The sequence below is a fragment of the Phasianus colchicus genome, chromosome 6, assembly GCF_987193195.1.
Source record: "Phasianus colchicus chromosome 6, bPhaCol1.hap1.1, whole genome shotgun sequence".
NCBI lineage: Eukaryota > Metazoa > Chordata > Aves > Galliformes > Phasianidae > Phasianus > Phasianus colchicus.
The window spans coordinates 34,669,574-34,684,253 of NC_143441.1; the positions used below are offsets into that span (position 1 = coordinate 34,669,574).

Genomic DNA, 14,680 nt, shown 5'->3' on the forward strand with positions numbered 1-14,680 from the left:
AACAGTTGTTTTATGTTTTCTTTTGTTAGGTCATTTTATGTTCATTTTGAAAAACAGCAGCAGCATTTCACAAGTTGCTCAGCTTCGAAGCCCAAAGTTCAGACAAACAGGATCAAATTGCACAATGTCCTTTTGGTATGGGGAAAAACAATGTTTTAAAAATTCTTGATCATCTCTCATTGTTTCTCTTGGACTGAAACTGTAGCTATAATTTACAGTAGTACACAGCCTCCTCTATAGTATTTATCATCTTTGTCTATTCCTTAATCAGAAAGTCTTCATTCTGACCAATATGTAGATATAAGCTGTAGAACAGAACTGAAATGTGGGATTTATTTGTTGTAAGGCTTTTGGCAAAGTTATGTTAAAGGACAATGTCTGCATATACATAGGCAAATATCTCTAGTATTTTGATAATATTTTGACTTAAAATCAAATTGAAAATGTTCTCTCAATCATCCAAAAATTTAGTACCTCACTGAGTCATCATTTGAGTTATCAATAGAGTACCCAAAATTGAATTGTACCTTCTTTGAAAGATAGCTCCAGTGCAAGAATTGGAAATCCAATTTCAATTCTTTTCCAATATTTATAGGGAAAAAAAGTATTTCAGCAATTTTCTTATCACAGTCTCTGTAGAGTCTTGTCAAAGAGGGAAATAAAAAATGAACTGTAATTATTTGTATACTAAGGTCAAATGTGTATGGCATAAATAAATCTTTTCATGATTTTAGCATTATTCTGTGTTGCTCAGTAATGTCACGTGTATTTACTGTAGAAAGATGTTTATCAAAAAGTTTATGTGTAGGTCTGGAAATACCACATTTCTGGAAACAGAATGAGGAACAAAAGCAGTCTAGTTATATGTTCACTCAGCTATATATTAATGATTTTAAGATGTTGTTTAAGATTAAACTATTAAAAAAAAAAGTAATAAAAGTTTGTTTTTGTTATTTTAGGTATTACAATTATGGACAGTCAGTTGGAGCAGCAGAGATGCAACTGCTTGTGGATGGGCTGGATGAGCCTACTGTTCTTTGGAGGGTATATTATGACCAAGGAAATCAGTGGTTGAAGTCAGTCATTCAACTTGGACGTCTTTCGCATCCCTTCCAATTTTCACTCAATAAAATCAGCTTGGGATTTTATGATGGTGTCTCAGCAATTGACGATATTACATTTGAAAATTGTGCTCTTCCACCTCCAGCATTAAGCTGTGAAGGTCCTAATTGGTTTTGGTGCAGAGACACAAAAGCATGTATTAGCCGTTTATTGGTGTGTGATCTTGTGGATGACTGCGGGGATGGATCAGATGAAGACAAGTGCAGTGAGTACTTTATAGCAAAACAAACTGCCAATTAATATCTGCATTTAAAAAAAAAAAATGCAGAGTACAAGTACAGCATATCAGTGTCATAGCCAGTGATGATGCAACCCAATATAGTTACTGATAGAATTCTCTGAAAATTATTAGCTTAAATGCATATAATGAGTAACATTTGAGGGTAAATGTAATTGTAATTCAACCTCTTTTATTCTAATGAGTCATATTTCTTTAATTCTTTTGTAAAATACACACATGCATTACAAGTTTATTTTAATGGAGAGAATTCATTCTCCCGGTTGATCTCAGTTAATGTGCTGGTTTGGGCTACACTGATGAAAATAAAATAATATACATGGACTGAAAGAAGTGCACGTCCTACCTCTATATAGCTCTGTCTAGCTAGAAAATATTAAAATATCTGTATTATTAGAAGTTACTAGTTATTTTGTGCATCTCTTTCTCTTTCAGAGAAATGACTTCTAGAAATTGAGAAGAACTGTTGATCATTCATGCTTTTGGCATTCACATTGTAGTGCTAAAGGGCAGAGATTGATTTTCTCACCCAAGCATGCTTTCATCAATTTTATTTACTCAAAAACATTAATATTAAAATTAACGAGCAGATGCTTTACCACATCCTATGGTAACCAAATTATGCAAATCAGGGTGAGTTTGAGAAACAGTGGACACCCTACATGCGTAAGGAGATACCAGACTGCACTGATATCTGCTCTGTATTTCTGAATTTCAAAGACAGTGCAGGATTTCCGCATTATCTCAGTTTTCCCACCCGTAAAATGCTTATCTTCCTTTAAGCATGTTGAAATCTACAGTCAGGAAATACCGAATGATTGATTTTGCAGTTTTAAACATTGTAACAAATAAAAGCTTAAATAAAATATCAAAAAATTGGCTATTATATGATTAATAATTACATATTAATCATTAATTACTGTTTATGAAAGGTAGATGAAAAGCGGGAACAAAAGTTAACCATTTCTAATACACAGCTTGGTTTTCTTTGCATTAGAATTAGTAGTCCTAATCAATATATTTTGTCTTGATGTTAAATAATGATGTGTTATAAATGTCTTTTGAATTTAGCGTCTGTCAAATAAAAACATATTAAGTCACCTATTGCATCTAACTACAAAGTTAAGTTCTGTGATTTATTTCAACAACAACAACGAAAAACCTTCAGGGTTTTTTTCATACTTTAATTATAAAAATGCATAAATCATTTTACTCTTCATGCTATTAAATAATTCTTCACAGTATTTATTGAATGAATGAATGAAGTATTGATTACCAGATGTAATGAGAAAGAAGTTAACTAAAGGCTTTTCTTTCATTTTATTTTATTTTGCCTCTACTAGGGTAAATTTTTTTTTGCGGGGGAGAATTCTTTCAAAAACCAAATGGGTCTATATTACGTGTATTTGAAAAGGAAAAAGGAAACAAATTATTTTCTTTTTCTCAGACAGTGAATAAAGAGTATATTAAAGCAATGCCACTTTCTGATATGGTTCTGCTTACTTTACACCTAACATTCTGTTCTGCATGTATTTCAGACCCTGACCTACAGTGTGACTTCGAAAATGGGCTATGCAATTGGGCACAGGACACTGAGGATGACTTTGACTGGATCAGGATACAAGGACCAACCCCTACACTTAATACAGGACCACTAAAGGATCACACGACAGGCACTAGTCTGGGGCATTACCTGTACATGGAGTCTTCAGAGCCACAGGAATTTGAAGATAAAGCAGTTTTGCTTAGTCCTCTCTTCAACCCTACTTACAATCGAACCTGCATTTTCCGCTTTCATTATCATATGTCTGGAAAGCAAGTTTACACTTTGTCAGTCTTCCAGAGAACTATGAGTAATACCAAGGGAATATTGCTGTGGTACAAGTATGGAAATCAAGGAGGAAAATGGATAAGACAGACGCTGTACATCAGCAGCTCTAAGCCATTTCAGGTATGATGACTCTAGGTTGTGATATGTTTGCTTGATGCAGCACAAAACTCTGAGAGTTTATAAATGACAGTGCAGTTTAAAAGCTCTTAGTAACCATTTGATAACGCTGACTTTGCAATATGTTTGTGGGTTGATTTTCCTTGAGGAGGTACTTTTGAATTTTTTATGGTGGAATTTATTTTCTCCCATCTCTAAAAAGATAATAATCTTTTGAGTATGAACAAATGATAATTAAAGTATGAGATTTTCTTTTGAGCATTGTTTGCAATGAATTTCTTTGTAGATCTGTACAAAACAGCTTGCTTACATTTCTGGACTGTTTCCCCAGTGTTTGAAGTGCTTAGTATCTCATAGGTGATATTCAGGTTGAAAAGGAAATATTTAGATTCACTTGATACTATAAAGCAGGATGGTTTAGTTTGTTGTTGCTGTTGTTGTTTTTTGAGGTACTTAGTAAAAAAAACTGTAGACTCTGACAATGGCCTAGATTTTTTTAACTCATACCTTTACTTTTTCTCTTTCAAATTTAATAGATAAGCATCTACATAAGATAACTGATACCACATATTCCTCTTCCCTCATTGTGCAAGTCTGTCATTTGTTTGCCACTTTCCATGAAAAAGATCATTGTTTATAAACAGTATACCTTACATGTTGACGTTTTTGAGAATATTTCCATACAGGTAAAGCCAATTACAGTAGACTAAACAGTTGTCCTGTTGTCAGTTGTCAGTTTCCATTGGCCATGTCAGCCCCTTCTCAACCTTTTTCTCAGTTTTAACTTTCACAGGAAACCTCTGTTCTAGATGCTGTCAAACTGTGGCTGAAGTTTGTTACTGTTAGATATTTTATATCACTGTTAAATAAGATATCAGTGAGCAGAACTGATCAGATGAGTTAATCAGGAAATTCAGAGGTAAATTTTTTAAATGAAAAAAAAAAAGATGGTCTCTGAGCCAAGATTAAGTGCATCTCCGATGCTAAAATTAACAACTAATAAAGCTAGCTCTATTGGCTACACTTACTTTGTACCTGTACCTGATCCTATTTTCCTTTTCAATTCAGACAATGGTATGACAGAGGACTTTGAAAGGAGCTTAATAATCTGGTATTTTAATATGAGTAGTTTCTGAGTATATTCGAGACCTTTTGGGAAGTACTAGAACTTGAATGGAGAGCTTCAATTCTCACTTTCTTGGGAGGAGTTGAGTGTCTCAAGAGGCAGGCCACAAAAATGATCCAAGGGATGGAGCACCTCCTGTATGAGGACATGCTGAGAGAGATGAGGTTATTCAGTTTGGAGAAGAGAAGATGCCAGGGAGACCTGGAAGCAGCCTTTCAGAATCTGAAGTAGGACTCTAAGAAAGAGGACTCTTTTGCAGGATCTGTTGTGGTAGGACAAGGGAAAATGATTTTAAACCAAAAGGATGGAGATTTAAATTGGATATAAGGAAGAAGTTTTCTTCAATAAGGGTGGTGAGGCTGGAAAAACTGGAACAGGTTGCCAAGAGATACAGTGGAAGTTCCATCCTTAGATACATTCAAGGTCAGGCTGAATGTGTCTCTGAGCACCTGATTTAAGTCTAAATGTCCCTGTTCATTGCAGGGAAGTTGAACTAGGTGACCTTTAGAGGTCCCTTCCAACTCGAAAGATTCTATGATTCTATGAGAACTTGATTCCCCTTGTAAGCAAAGGAGTACAGTACTCATCTGCAATATTTCAGTAACCATTCTGCGTGTGTAACTCCCTAGATGCATTACAGAAATAATCAACCCCGGTGATTTTGAAAATAGAGCAAGAAGTTGCATTAATTTACTTTTGCTGTAAACTGCAAGTGGAAATATATTCCTTGCCGAAGATGTTACTCTTTACAGGGCACTTGATTCAACATGGAAAATAAAACAGTCTGTTGAGTGTACTTACATCTTTACATCAAATTTATTTTCACATCCCTGAGATGTCTACTTACATGCTTTTTCCTTATAAGTGGATTTGAAAAGACAGTAAAGTAACAATCTGTCCATCGTTGCCTAACTTTTATCATGGTGAATGGTGTTTGCTTTCATCCTCACTGAATAATCATAAAACCTGACATAATTTCTCTTCAAAAGAAAGAGCAAAGATTCTATTTTTACATCCCTAGATAAATGTAGCTGTTTCAGTTTGCTCTATTCATTCAAATTTCTCTGGGTACAGAAAAGGGAAATTATTCTGTTATGTGAAAATAGCAAATCAATCCCCCTGAGCATTGTAGTCATCTTTTTGCCATAATTAAGGGACCTTTATTCTATTGCAATGTTATTAAAAAACCCTTAAAAATCTTAACCCCTCTAATGTCAAGTAATACAGTGTGAGCTGTCCCTTGCAGCATCTCCAAGACAGAAGAGTTCTATAGGACTGTAGTTACAGTTTTTGCCATTGTTGTTTTATGTCCTAGAACTCTGAAGAGTTTCCCTGTGCCAGATTCTGATGTGTCCATCAACTGCTGAACTGGAAAACACTCCTCATTGCAGTCACTGAGCATCGTTTCTACATGAGACATCAGAAATAAACTTTGCTGTGCTGTGATGGACAGCTGCGGGCTCTGCAGAGGAGACGATCAGGGCAGAAGTAGTAACAGAGTGATGCTATATGTAATGAAGGGGTTGGCTGGACTGTACGGAGCTGTTAGTTGGTGACAACATGGTTGAGAGCCTCTGCATAAGGATTAAAGGATAAGCAAATACAGGGGATGTCATTATGTGAGTCTACTATAGGAAACCTACCCACAATGATGACACTGAATTTTTCTTTAAGGAACTGAGACATCTAGGTCCTTATGGAGACTTCAACTTGCTAGATGTTAACTGGGAACACCATGCAGCTGATACAAACAGATCCAGGAGAATCCTAAAACACCTTGATGATAACTTCCTCATATATGTGCTAAGGCTCAGTGACTGCAATGGGAAGCACCTCCAAATTCAGCAGTTGATGGGAATGACATCAGATCCTGGAGCAGAGGAGAAGGCACAGAGGAGAGGCACCCTCAGAGTTCTAGGACATATTACAACAACAAAAACTGTAAGAACCATCCTATAGGATGCTTCTGGCTTGATTTGATTGCTTGTTTCTTTGTTCCAGGCCTCAATTATGCTGACATATGAATTGGAGTTCATTAAATTTTGTTGGTCAGATTTATATTTTTCATCAAAATCCAGTTTTGAAAGATGCTCTAAATTCATCACGGATTTCTCTGTTTATTAGACTTCTAATACCCACTTGTGTTCTTTTTTCCATTATCACTCTTGGTCATTTGCTAGTAGTAATTTTCTCTCAAGTATTTTGTCATAAGGGATTTCCACTCTAGCAACAATTTCATTTTCAACTTTCACTTTATCTTTCTTTCCCTACTATTCTTTGTGCTTTTCCCAATAATCTGCTGAGATTCGTGGGTTTTTAATTTTTTTTTCTTTTTTTTTTTTGTCTATTAAATGTTGCCATTAGTTTCTGTGGTTTTTCATTTCTGCAATTATGCTTCGTATCTACTGTTATTCTTCTGTGTTTGTTGCAGCTTGGTAATTTCCTCTCCAGGCATTGCCTGTGTTTCTTCATCTTTGTTCTGTGTGTTGGCTTCTTTCATCTCTGATACCTGTTAACTTGTTACACATTACTGTTTGGTTTTCAGATTTCACATAATCACAGAATCACAGAATTGTAGGGGCTGGAACAGACCCCTAAGATCATTGAGTCCAGCCCCCCTAGCGAAGCAGGCTCACTAGACGAGGTTGCACAGGTGGGAGTCAGGATGGGTCTTGAACAGACTTCCCTGTTGTGGAGTCTCCTTCTCTGGAGATGGTCAAGTGCTCCATGACCCTCACTGTGAAGTTCTTATGCACATTTATACAGAACTTCCAATGCTTCAGTTTGTGGCTATTTCCCCATGTCCTATCACCACACACCACTGAAAAGAGTCTGGCCTTCATCCCTTTGTCTCCCGCACCTTAGATATTTATAGACACTAATCGGATTTACACTGTACAGTTGCTATTCAACTCTCAGATCTTGTTCAAGTATGTCCTGGCAGGCAGTGATTTGTAGAAATGATTATGATATTATTATGATGTTTGGGAGTTGTGCCAGGCCAAATTCTGTAGAATACTTAATGTCTGTACTGTTGGAAGTATCAACATCTTTTCGTATGACAGTATTTCTTTAGTCACATTTTTTCTTAGAATTTATCTTTACTTGTTAAGTAGTTTTCCTTTGTTGTATAATTCTTGAGATGGGAATATCTTCACACCTTCTTGAAAAAATGGTCTTAGAGTGAGGACTTACTGTGACTTCACTGGTTGAAGATATCTTTATAACAAGAAAGAAATTTTGGTATAGATTTAATGCAATTAGTGTCTCTGTAGTTTGTCCAAGAACATACACAAATTCTATCGTCTCATAAGAAACTGTTTACTTTTGACACTTTTTCTTTGTGTATACATAGCACTTGTAAAATATAGATTAGCTTATTTCAGAGGTATGCAGTGAAATGCATTTCTATCCCACGTTTGCTTAAAGAAACTTATGACAAAATAGTCTTTGTTTGTACTATTATACACTTGTATGTTTCTATCCCCTTCCAAACCACCTGGTCTCTCACCAGAGATAACTATAATATCCCTAATCAAAATTAGCAAGTTCTATCTTCTAATAAAATCACTATGTAATACTGTTGATACTTCCTGTGAAAGACCCAATATGTTGTTTGTCCATACGACTAGCTATGTACATCAAGACTTCAATCTCTATTTCCTGTGCATTCAGATGCTTTTAGAGTTTTCCATACCTCAGTGAATTCCACCCTAGCTAAAACCATGTTTATCTGGAAATTAAGATTTAATTTTCTAACCTTCTGAGGGAATTGAGTAGTGATAGAACTATGGATTATTATAAAAATAGAACACGTACAGAACAATGTTACTCACTGTAATTATCATATAAACATTTGTTATGGTGTTCCTTCACCCTTCAAAAATCTACTTGGTTCAAAATATAAAGAGATCAATAATTTTTGCATATAAGGTGTTGTTCTAATATGCTTTGCTTCTTACTCCATAAGAAGCATATTTTATGTAGCATACCTCTTGCCACTTCTATAGTCTTCATTCAGACCAGATCTTGAAGTTCTGAAGCTGGAAAATTTGGGAACTATTCATCCTCATTCAAATAATAAATGAGATGTGAAATGAATTTCATGGTAGATGAATTCCCTGGAGGTAGTTTAATAATAGCTTATGAAGCTTGCAGAATTTTGCAGGCAAATTATTTAAGTGGTCGATGTTTAACCACAGTTAAAGTAGGCAGAAGTTTTATACTGCAGAAATAGCTTATTAATAAATTTTATTTTAAATTTTAAACTACCAGAAGCAAGACAATACGGTCTTCATTTCTAAAATCTCTAAAGAAACCACAATTGAAAAGAAACCAATAAATTATGCCTCCTTAATATCGGTTGGAACAATATCTCTAATACTTGAATGTACACAAAGTCCATTAAGAGATGTTTATTTGAGCATGCACCTATGTGTTTTTTTTCTGTCTTACTGGCTGAATTCTTGCTATATGCCACCCTCCAAGTAAATAAAAATATAAAAGACAAATATAAAAAGAGGAGGAAGGGGAGGTATTAATTAATTTATTGATATTATTATTACCATTGTATCAATAGGAAGATTTTCCAGTTTGCCTTACTCCTACATTGTGATGCCAGCTGTCACTCGATATTGCTATACCTTTAATAAAGGTATTACTATTTAAGGAGAGATAGGAATTTTATTTCCTCCAGGGAAAGTTTGGTAGGAGGTGATAAATAAGCATGTCTTCACAGTGTCGCAGCTGGCTAAATGGTCACAGGGAGTTGTAGGGAGAGAAGCCTCTCAACCTACCAGTTCACATCAGTCAAAACTGAACACAATTACACTGAAAAACAGAGTAGTTTATAGAACTTGGTTTTTGTCTTGTTAATAACTATATAAATTAGCTTAACAAACTCTGCCACCTTCTGAATTTTAGCTTATTTACTATAATTAATTATGAGCAGATAATAACTCATGCATAAAAAATTAAGTCAAGACTTTATGTAAACTGCTGTGCATTTGCCAGTCAAAATTAAACTGAAGGAGATTTTGTCACTTTGAAATAATACATGTTCACGTACGACATTTCCAAATACTAGACATCTTAATTTGTCCTGTTTCTAAGCGTTTCTATTTTGTTTACTTTGAAAAAAAAAATATATATATATATAAATGTATGGCTGCTTTTCTGTGTGTGTATGTTACGGTTTTAGAAGGCTTTGTTTTCTTTCTCTCTCTCTCCCTCTCCCTCCCTCTTCATTTGTGAATAGTGACTTATAAATTAGTTACATCAAGGAAATTCTCATTAAATCTTTCCCTAATCACTCACTTAGGTTTTTACAGTTTGGTACTAACTCAGAATAAATAGGCTTATTTAGTCATCTATAGATTATTTTACCTATATTAACATCTCCTATTCCTTGATAGTAGATAATAATGAGAAAGTAAGCAACTTTAACATTGACCATTCTAATGAATTTGTAGAATATTTAGAATATTTTTCTTCAAAGGATTCCAGAACACACCTATAACCCATTTAATTGTTTTCATCATACAGAGATTTGAGGCTATATAATTTATTCACAGAAATGTTATTATAATTGACCATTATTAATATTGTTACAGTAAGTATCAAAGGAGCTAATCATAATGTGCCATCATTTTATATCACAATGATGTTTCAGTGGATTTACATGATTGTAAAGCTAACCATTGTATTATGGTTCACTGTGATTAATGTGAGCACCAATGAAAACTGATCATAATTAGCCCCTTCTGTAAACTGTCTCTAAATAGAATATATCCCCTAGAACAAATTTAATCTTATTTTAAGTGTGAAACATGGAAAATGACTTTTCTATCAATCAATATGAAATATTTAATAAGAAGTGGAATTCTACTGTACACTGAAAAATGATTTTTTAATTACTGTTTCCCTAGATCTTGGTGAAAGGTACAGTAGGAGATGGTTTCAGTGGAGACATTGGACTTGATGACATGTCATTTCTAGACTGTGCTGTTTACAATGGTAAGGACAGATTTGAAGCTATGTAAACCCTTTTAGACGGGATGATTGTTTTCTGTTATTTGTAAGTACTTCTTCTGGAAAAACACAACCAGATCAAATTAAGTCAGATCTAACAAGAAAATTCAGACAGGCATTTCAGAGGAAATAGCTGTGCACTTAGGGACCTAAAGAGACCCTTTTTAACAAGTTTTTAACAAATAGGGAGCTTCCATATTCTTTGGAATTTTGTTTGCTAGATTTGTTTTCCTTCTAGTAGTGTGTAAGAAAACTGACTTTTCATTCAGTGAAATCTGTTTAATACAACCTTCCTCCTCTCCTGAATAATGTTTAAAGTTGTTACACATTCAACTGCTCTCACTTTACAGTGTGCAAGCAGTTCAGAAGATAAGGCAGCCTGCCTTATTTTAAGGAGATTTTAAGGGACTACTATTAGCTGCATCTTTATATATAGCCTGTCAGATCATCAAAGAATGGCTTGCCTTGGAAAAGACCTGAAGTATCATCTAGTTCCAACCCTCCTGCCATGAGCAGGATTGCCACTTACTACATCAGGCTACCTAGGGCTCCATTCAGCCCAAACAACTTTCTGGGGCATCCACAACTTCTTTGGGAAACCTACTCCAGCTCCCAGATGCCACTTATTAAGAAATTCAAGCAAGGAGAGATGGGCTTATTAATTTCATGGTAAAGTCACATATATAATATCAAAGATGTAGGAATTTGAGCATAGAGTTTTGATGGACAATTTGAAAGCTTTAACTTTAGGCAATTCAATGATGTTTGCCCTAGACAAAATGGTATTTCACGAATTATAGAAAATGGATTATTTCAAATAATAAGGGAAAGGAGTTGATTCTGTCCTGAAGGTTACTGTGTTTGAAAAAGTTTTTTCATCTTCCCGAGTGAGTTGGAGCAGAGTCTTGAATGTGGCATCTCTGTTCAAAAATTTTTGGCCAATAAGGTCCTTGATGCTATTAGGAGTTGTAGATACATTTATTATGTCATATAACTATGATGAATATATATATATATAACTGTGATGAATAACTATTCATTCAAACGGTTTCTCCTCTTTCATTTTTTGTTTAAGTCTAAAGATAATACTAGTGCATCATTCATTTGATGTCATAGAGGTGCTTGCTACCTTACCAAAGAGATGGCTCTTGCTTGTGGAAAATTTATTATCAGTCTGGATGGTACTGTGCCTTAAGGAGAAAAAAAAATTCCTGTTCCAGACATATTTCATATCAAGTCTTCACATGTAGTTTTTAATTAACCTAGGTGTATTACTTTATTGTATTACTATTACTGTAGTGCATTGTGCACTACACCTAATGATTTCATTAATGATTAAATTCAAAGAAGGAATTGTATAATAAAAATTCTTTTTCTGGACAATGATAGCAAAGGTTTTTAAGAAATGAGAGTTAGCCTGAAGAAAGGTGCGTAGTAAAGAATAAAAGGAAAAATACAAAAAGAATGGATTGAAAAGCGGTGGTGGGACAAGTTAATGATATCACATTAATTTTTCCAGAGGGGAAAAAATACTTCTCATTGATGAAATTAAAAGGCTAGAAGGTTATCTGGCAATTTGTACAGTTAATTATAGTAATCAATGTGTTGTAAAAAGGCCATTGTTACCTAACAATCTGTTAGCTTTTCTTCTCAAGGAAATTGTGTTTTTGTAACTGTTCTGAAGGTCTCCCTGTCATTAGTTTTTGAAGTAACTGACTACTTTCATTTAAATTATAAAGCCAGGTAAGAGGCTTAAGTAAGTTCCTACAGATGTTAAGGGCTGTGTAAATGGTGGTTGGCTGACATGACCAACCTAGGGCTTTCCACCAAGGAAACCTAGCCATTGCATGTTCTGTTGACTGTCTGCTGGGCAGCATTTAAAAAAACTCCGTCTGGCCACCCAGGCTTTTTTCCAGTAGAGCTATAACTTTGAAAAATGACGTGAGGAAAGAATTAATTAAAAATCTGGAGTGCCTTTGTTCTGTTTCTCAGAATTTTCCTTGTTTTTTTGAAGGAAGCTTGCCAACAATCTCTACAACTCTATCAGGAACTTCCAGTCCTATCACACTCCCCTTGAACAACTGCACAGAGAATGAATTTGTCTGTAGAGCCTCTGGCAATTGCATCCACATGATCCAGAAGTGTGATTTTAGACCTGACTGCTCTGATCAGTCTGATGAATCAGATTGTGGTGAGTGTACTAAATTCCGTACTTTATATTAGTTTCTGCTAATTCAATATATTGCTTTAACTACTGTTTTTTTACCTTTGTCGTTTTATATTAACATATAAGCATATTTTTTTAAAAAATGATTTTCTCTAGAAAAAGAATAAAATTTTGCTCAAAATGTGTAAAGCTGAGGTGCTTTCTGCCTTCTAATGGGATGGTTGGATTTGATGTTTTATATTCCAATTCAACTTACTAGCAAAATAGGAAAAAGAAATTCCCTTTTCTCAAATTAATTAACATTACAGTTTTTCAAATGTTGAACAATTCAGATTGGAAGAGACAATAACTCTATAGTCTCATATTTGGGGCATGCACCTGGGATATTTCGGTTCATTTCTTACCTACTTCTGTGACTATAGTCAGTATTTTCAGCAGCAGACACGCTGAAGTTCAGCTATGAAAATAATGATGTTATTGCCATTACTTTGTTCACTTGGTAAGTTTGATTTTGCCAAATGAGCTGTAAATTCTGAATTGACAGAGTAACTTAGTGTTAGGCCTCCTAAGTTAGAGTGAGAAAATAAATTTAATCCTGTTATTGGTCCCAGATGTTTTCCTTTGACTAGGAACTCCACACAAAAGTCAGTGAGTGCCAACCTCTAAGTTCCCAAAGACCTGATGAGAACCATGGAGCTGGGACAATGGACAGTGCCACCAGACAATGTCCATAGATTTGAGACATTTGTTTATTACTTCGGAGTTGCATCAGTTCACACTATAGCATTGTAGAAGACACTGTCAAAGACTTTCTGCCTTAAAACATAGTTGTTGAAAATGTTTCCATTCAAAAGCTAATTAATGAGAAGTACAGACATCTCACTGATGATCAAATCTCTTTGTTACCCAAGATTTAGGGAACTCCAATCACTTCTCTGAGGACTGAGGACTTAGCTAATAAAAGTATCATTAAACTTCCTCCTGTCTGTTTCTTGGGTGACTTAGTCTGACATATAAATGTGAGTTTGGGTTATTTCCTATAATGTGCATAAAACACTAGCCATTGTAAAACTACACTGAAAAATATGTAAAGAGCCCTCTGGATAGACACTTTTTTCCTCAGAAATTTATCATGTCCTACAATCTTTTCCTTCTGAGAGAGATAAGTACTGGGCTGAATATACTTTCATACATTTGCTTTTTCTGAAGCCTCCAGTCATTATAGCATTGTTGGCAATTTATCACTCAAATGACAATGCTGGAATAGCATAAATTAAGTATGTCCCATATGAAGGTAGAAATATTTTCTCAGGGAAGTATTATCTTTCTCAGAGGCATCTGAAGGAATGTTTTTAAAACATGTTTTTTTATTTAATCAGGGTAGAATACCATAATACCATGCTACTCTGTAGTCTCAGGAAGCATCACAAATCCTCATATGGATAGGGTACTAGACAGTCCACCCTGACTGTTTCCTCAGGTGGAGATATAAAGGTGCTTTGTTTCCTCAGTGGAGATATAAAGCTATAATTCAAAACTCACTCTCTCCTTTGTCTATCATTTGTAGTCAGAATTCTGCAGACTAAGTAGCATAAATGAAGAAACAGTTAGCTCCAATTCACCGCTCAAATATTCTTTAGGGAGATGCATTATGAGGGAGGGATGTAAGTGAGCTCATTTTTCTTATCCAGTTGCTCAGGAAATCAAAAACCAGGACACAAGCAGCTGTATATTTATTTAGTAAGATAAGTTCAGTACTTTACACCAATGTCAAATATTAGCATTATTATGTAGTTTTCAGGAATTTCAAGGACTGCTTGAAATAATGAACCAGTTTTTCAGAGTTTCTGTGTGGGATTTTTTTTATAAATTTGCAATGAGTTTGTAATATCATCAGCATGTTAGAGTGAGGTAGGACTAACATGCAATAACATCAGATGCATTTTACATACATCCCAGTGTGTATCACGTGATAGATTATTTGAATGACCTGAAAGCTGATCAGAACACATTCAGTAATAATTACCAAGGGGGAAAAGAATTGCTTTA

The 14,680-nt window shown here is 34.8% G+C and overlaps 1 protein-coding gene across 1 annotated transcript in view; it reads left to right on the forward strand.

The window, feature by feature from the left end:
- MALRD1 (MAM and LDL receptor class A domain containing 1) overlaps positions 1-14,680 on the forward strand; it is a 215,277-nt gene that overhangs the window by 47,133 nt on the left and 153,464 nt on the right. The window contains exons 15-19 of the mRNA XM_031614457.2: positions 30-135; positions 960-1,327; positions 2,899-3,311; positions 10,362-10,449; positions 12,479-12,655. Coding sequence (XP_031470317.2) covers positions 30-135; positions 960-1,327; positions 2,899-3,311; positions 10,362-10,449; positions 12,479-12,655 — 1,152 coding nt within the window. The remainder of the gene's footprint in view (positions 1-29; positions 136-959; positions 1,328-2,898; positions 3,312-10,361; positions 10,450-12,478; positions 12,656-14,680) is intronic.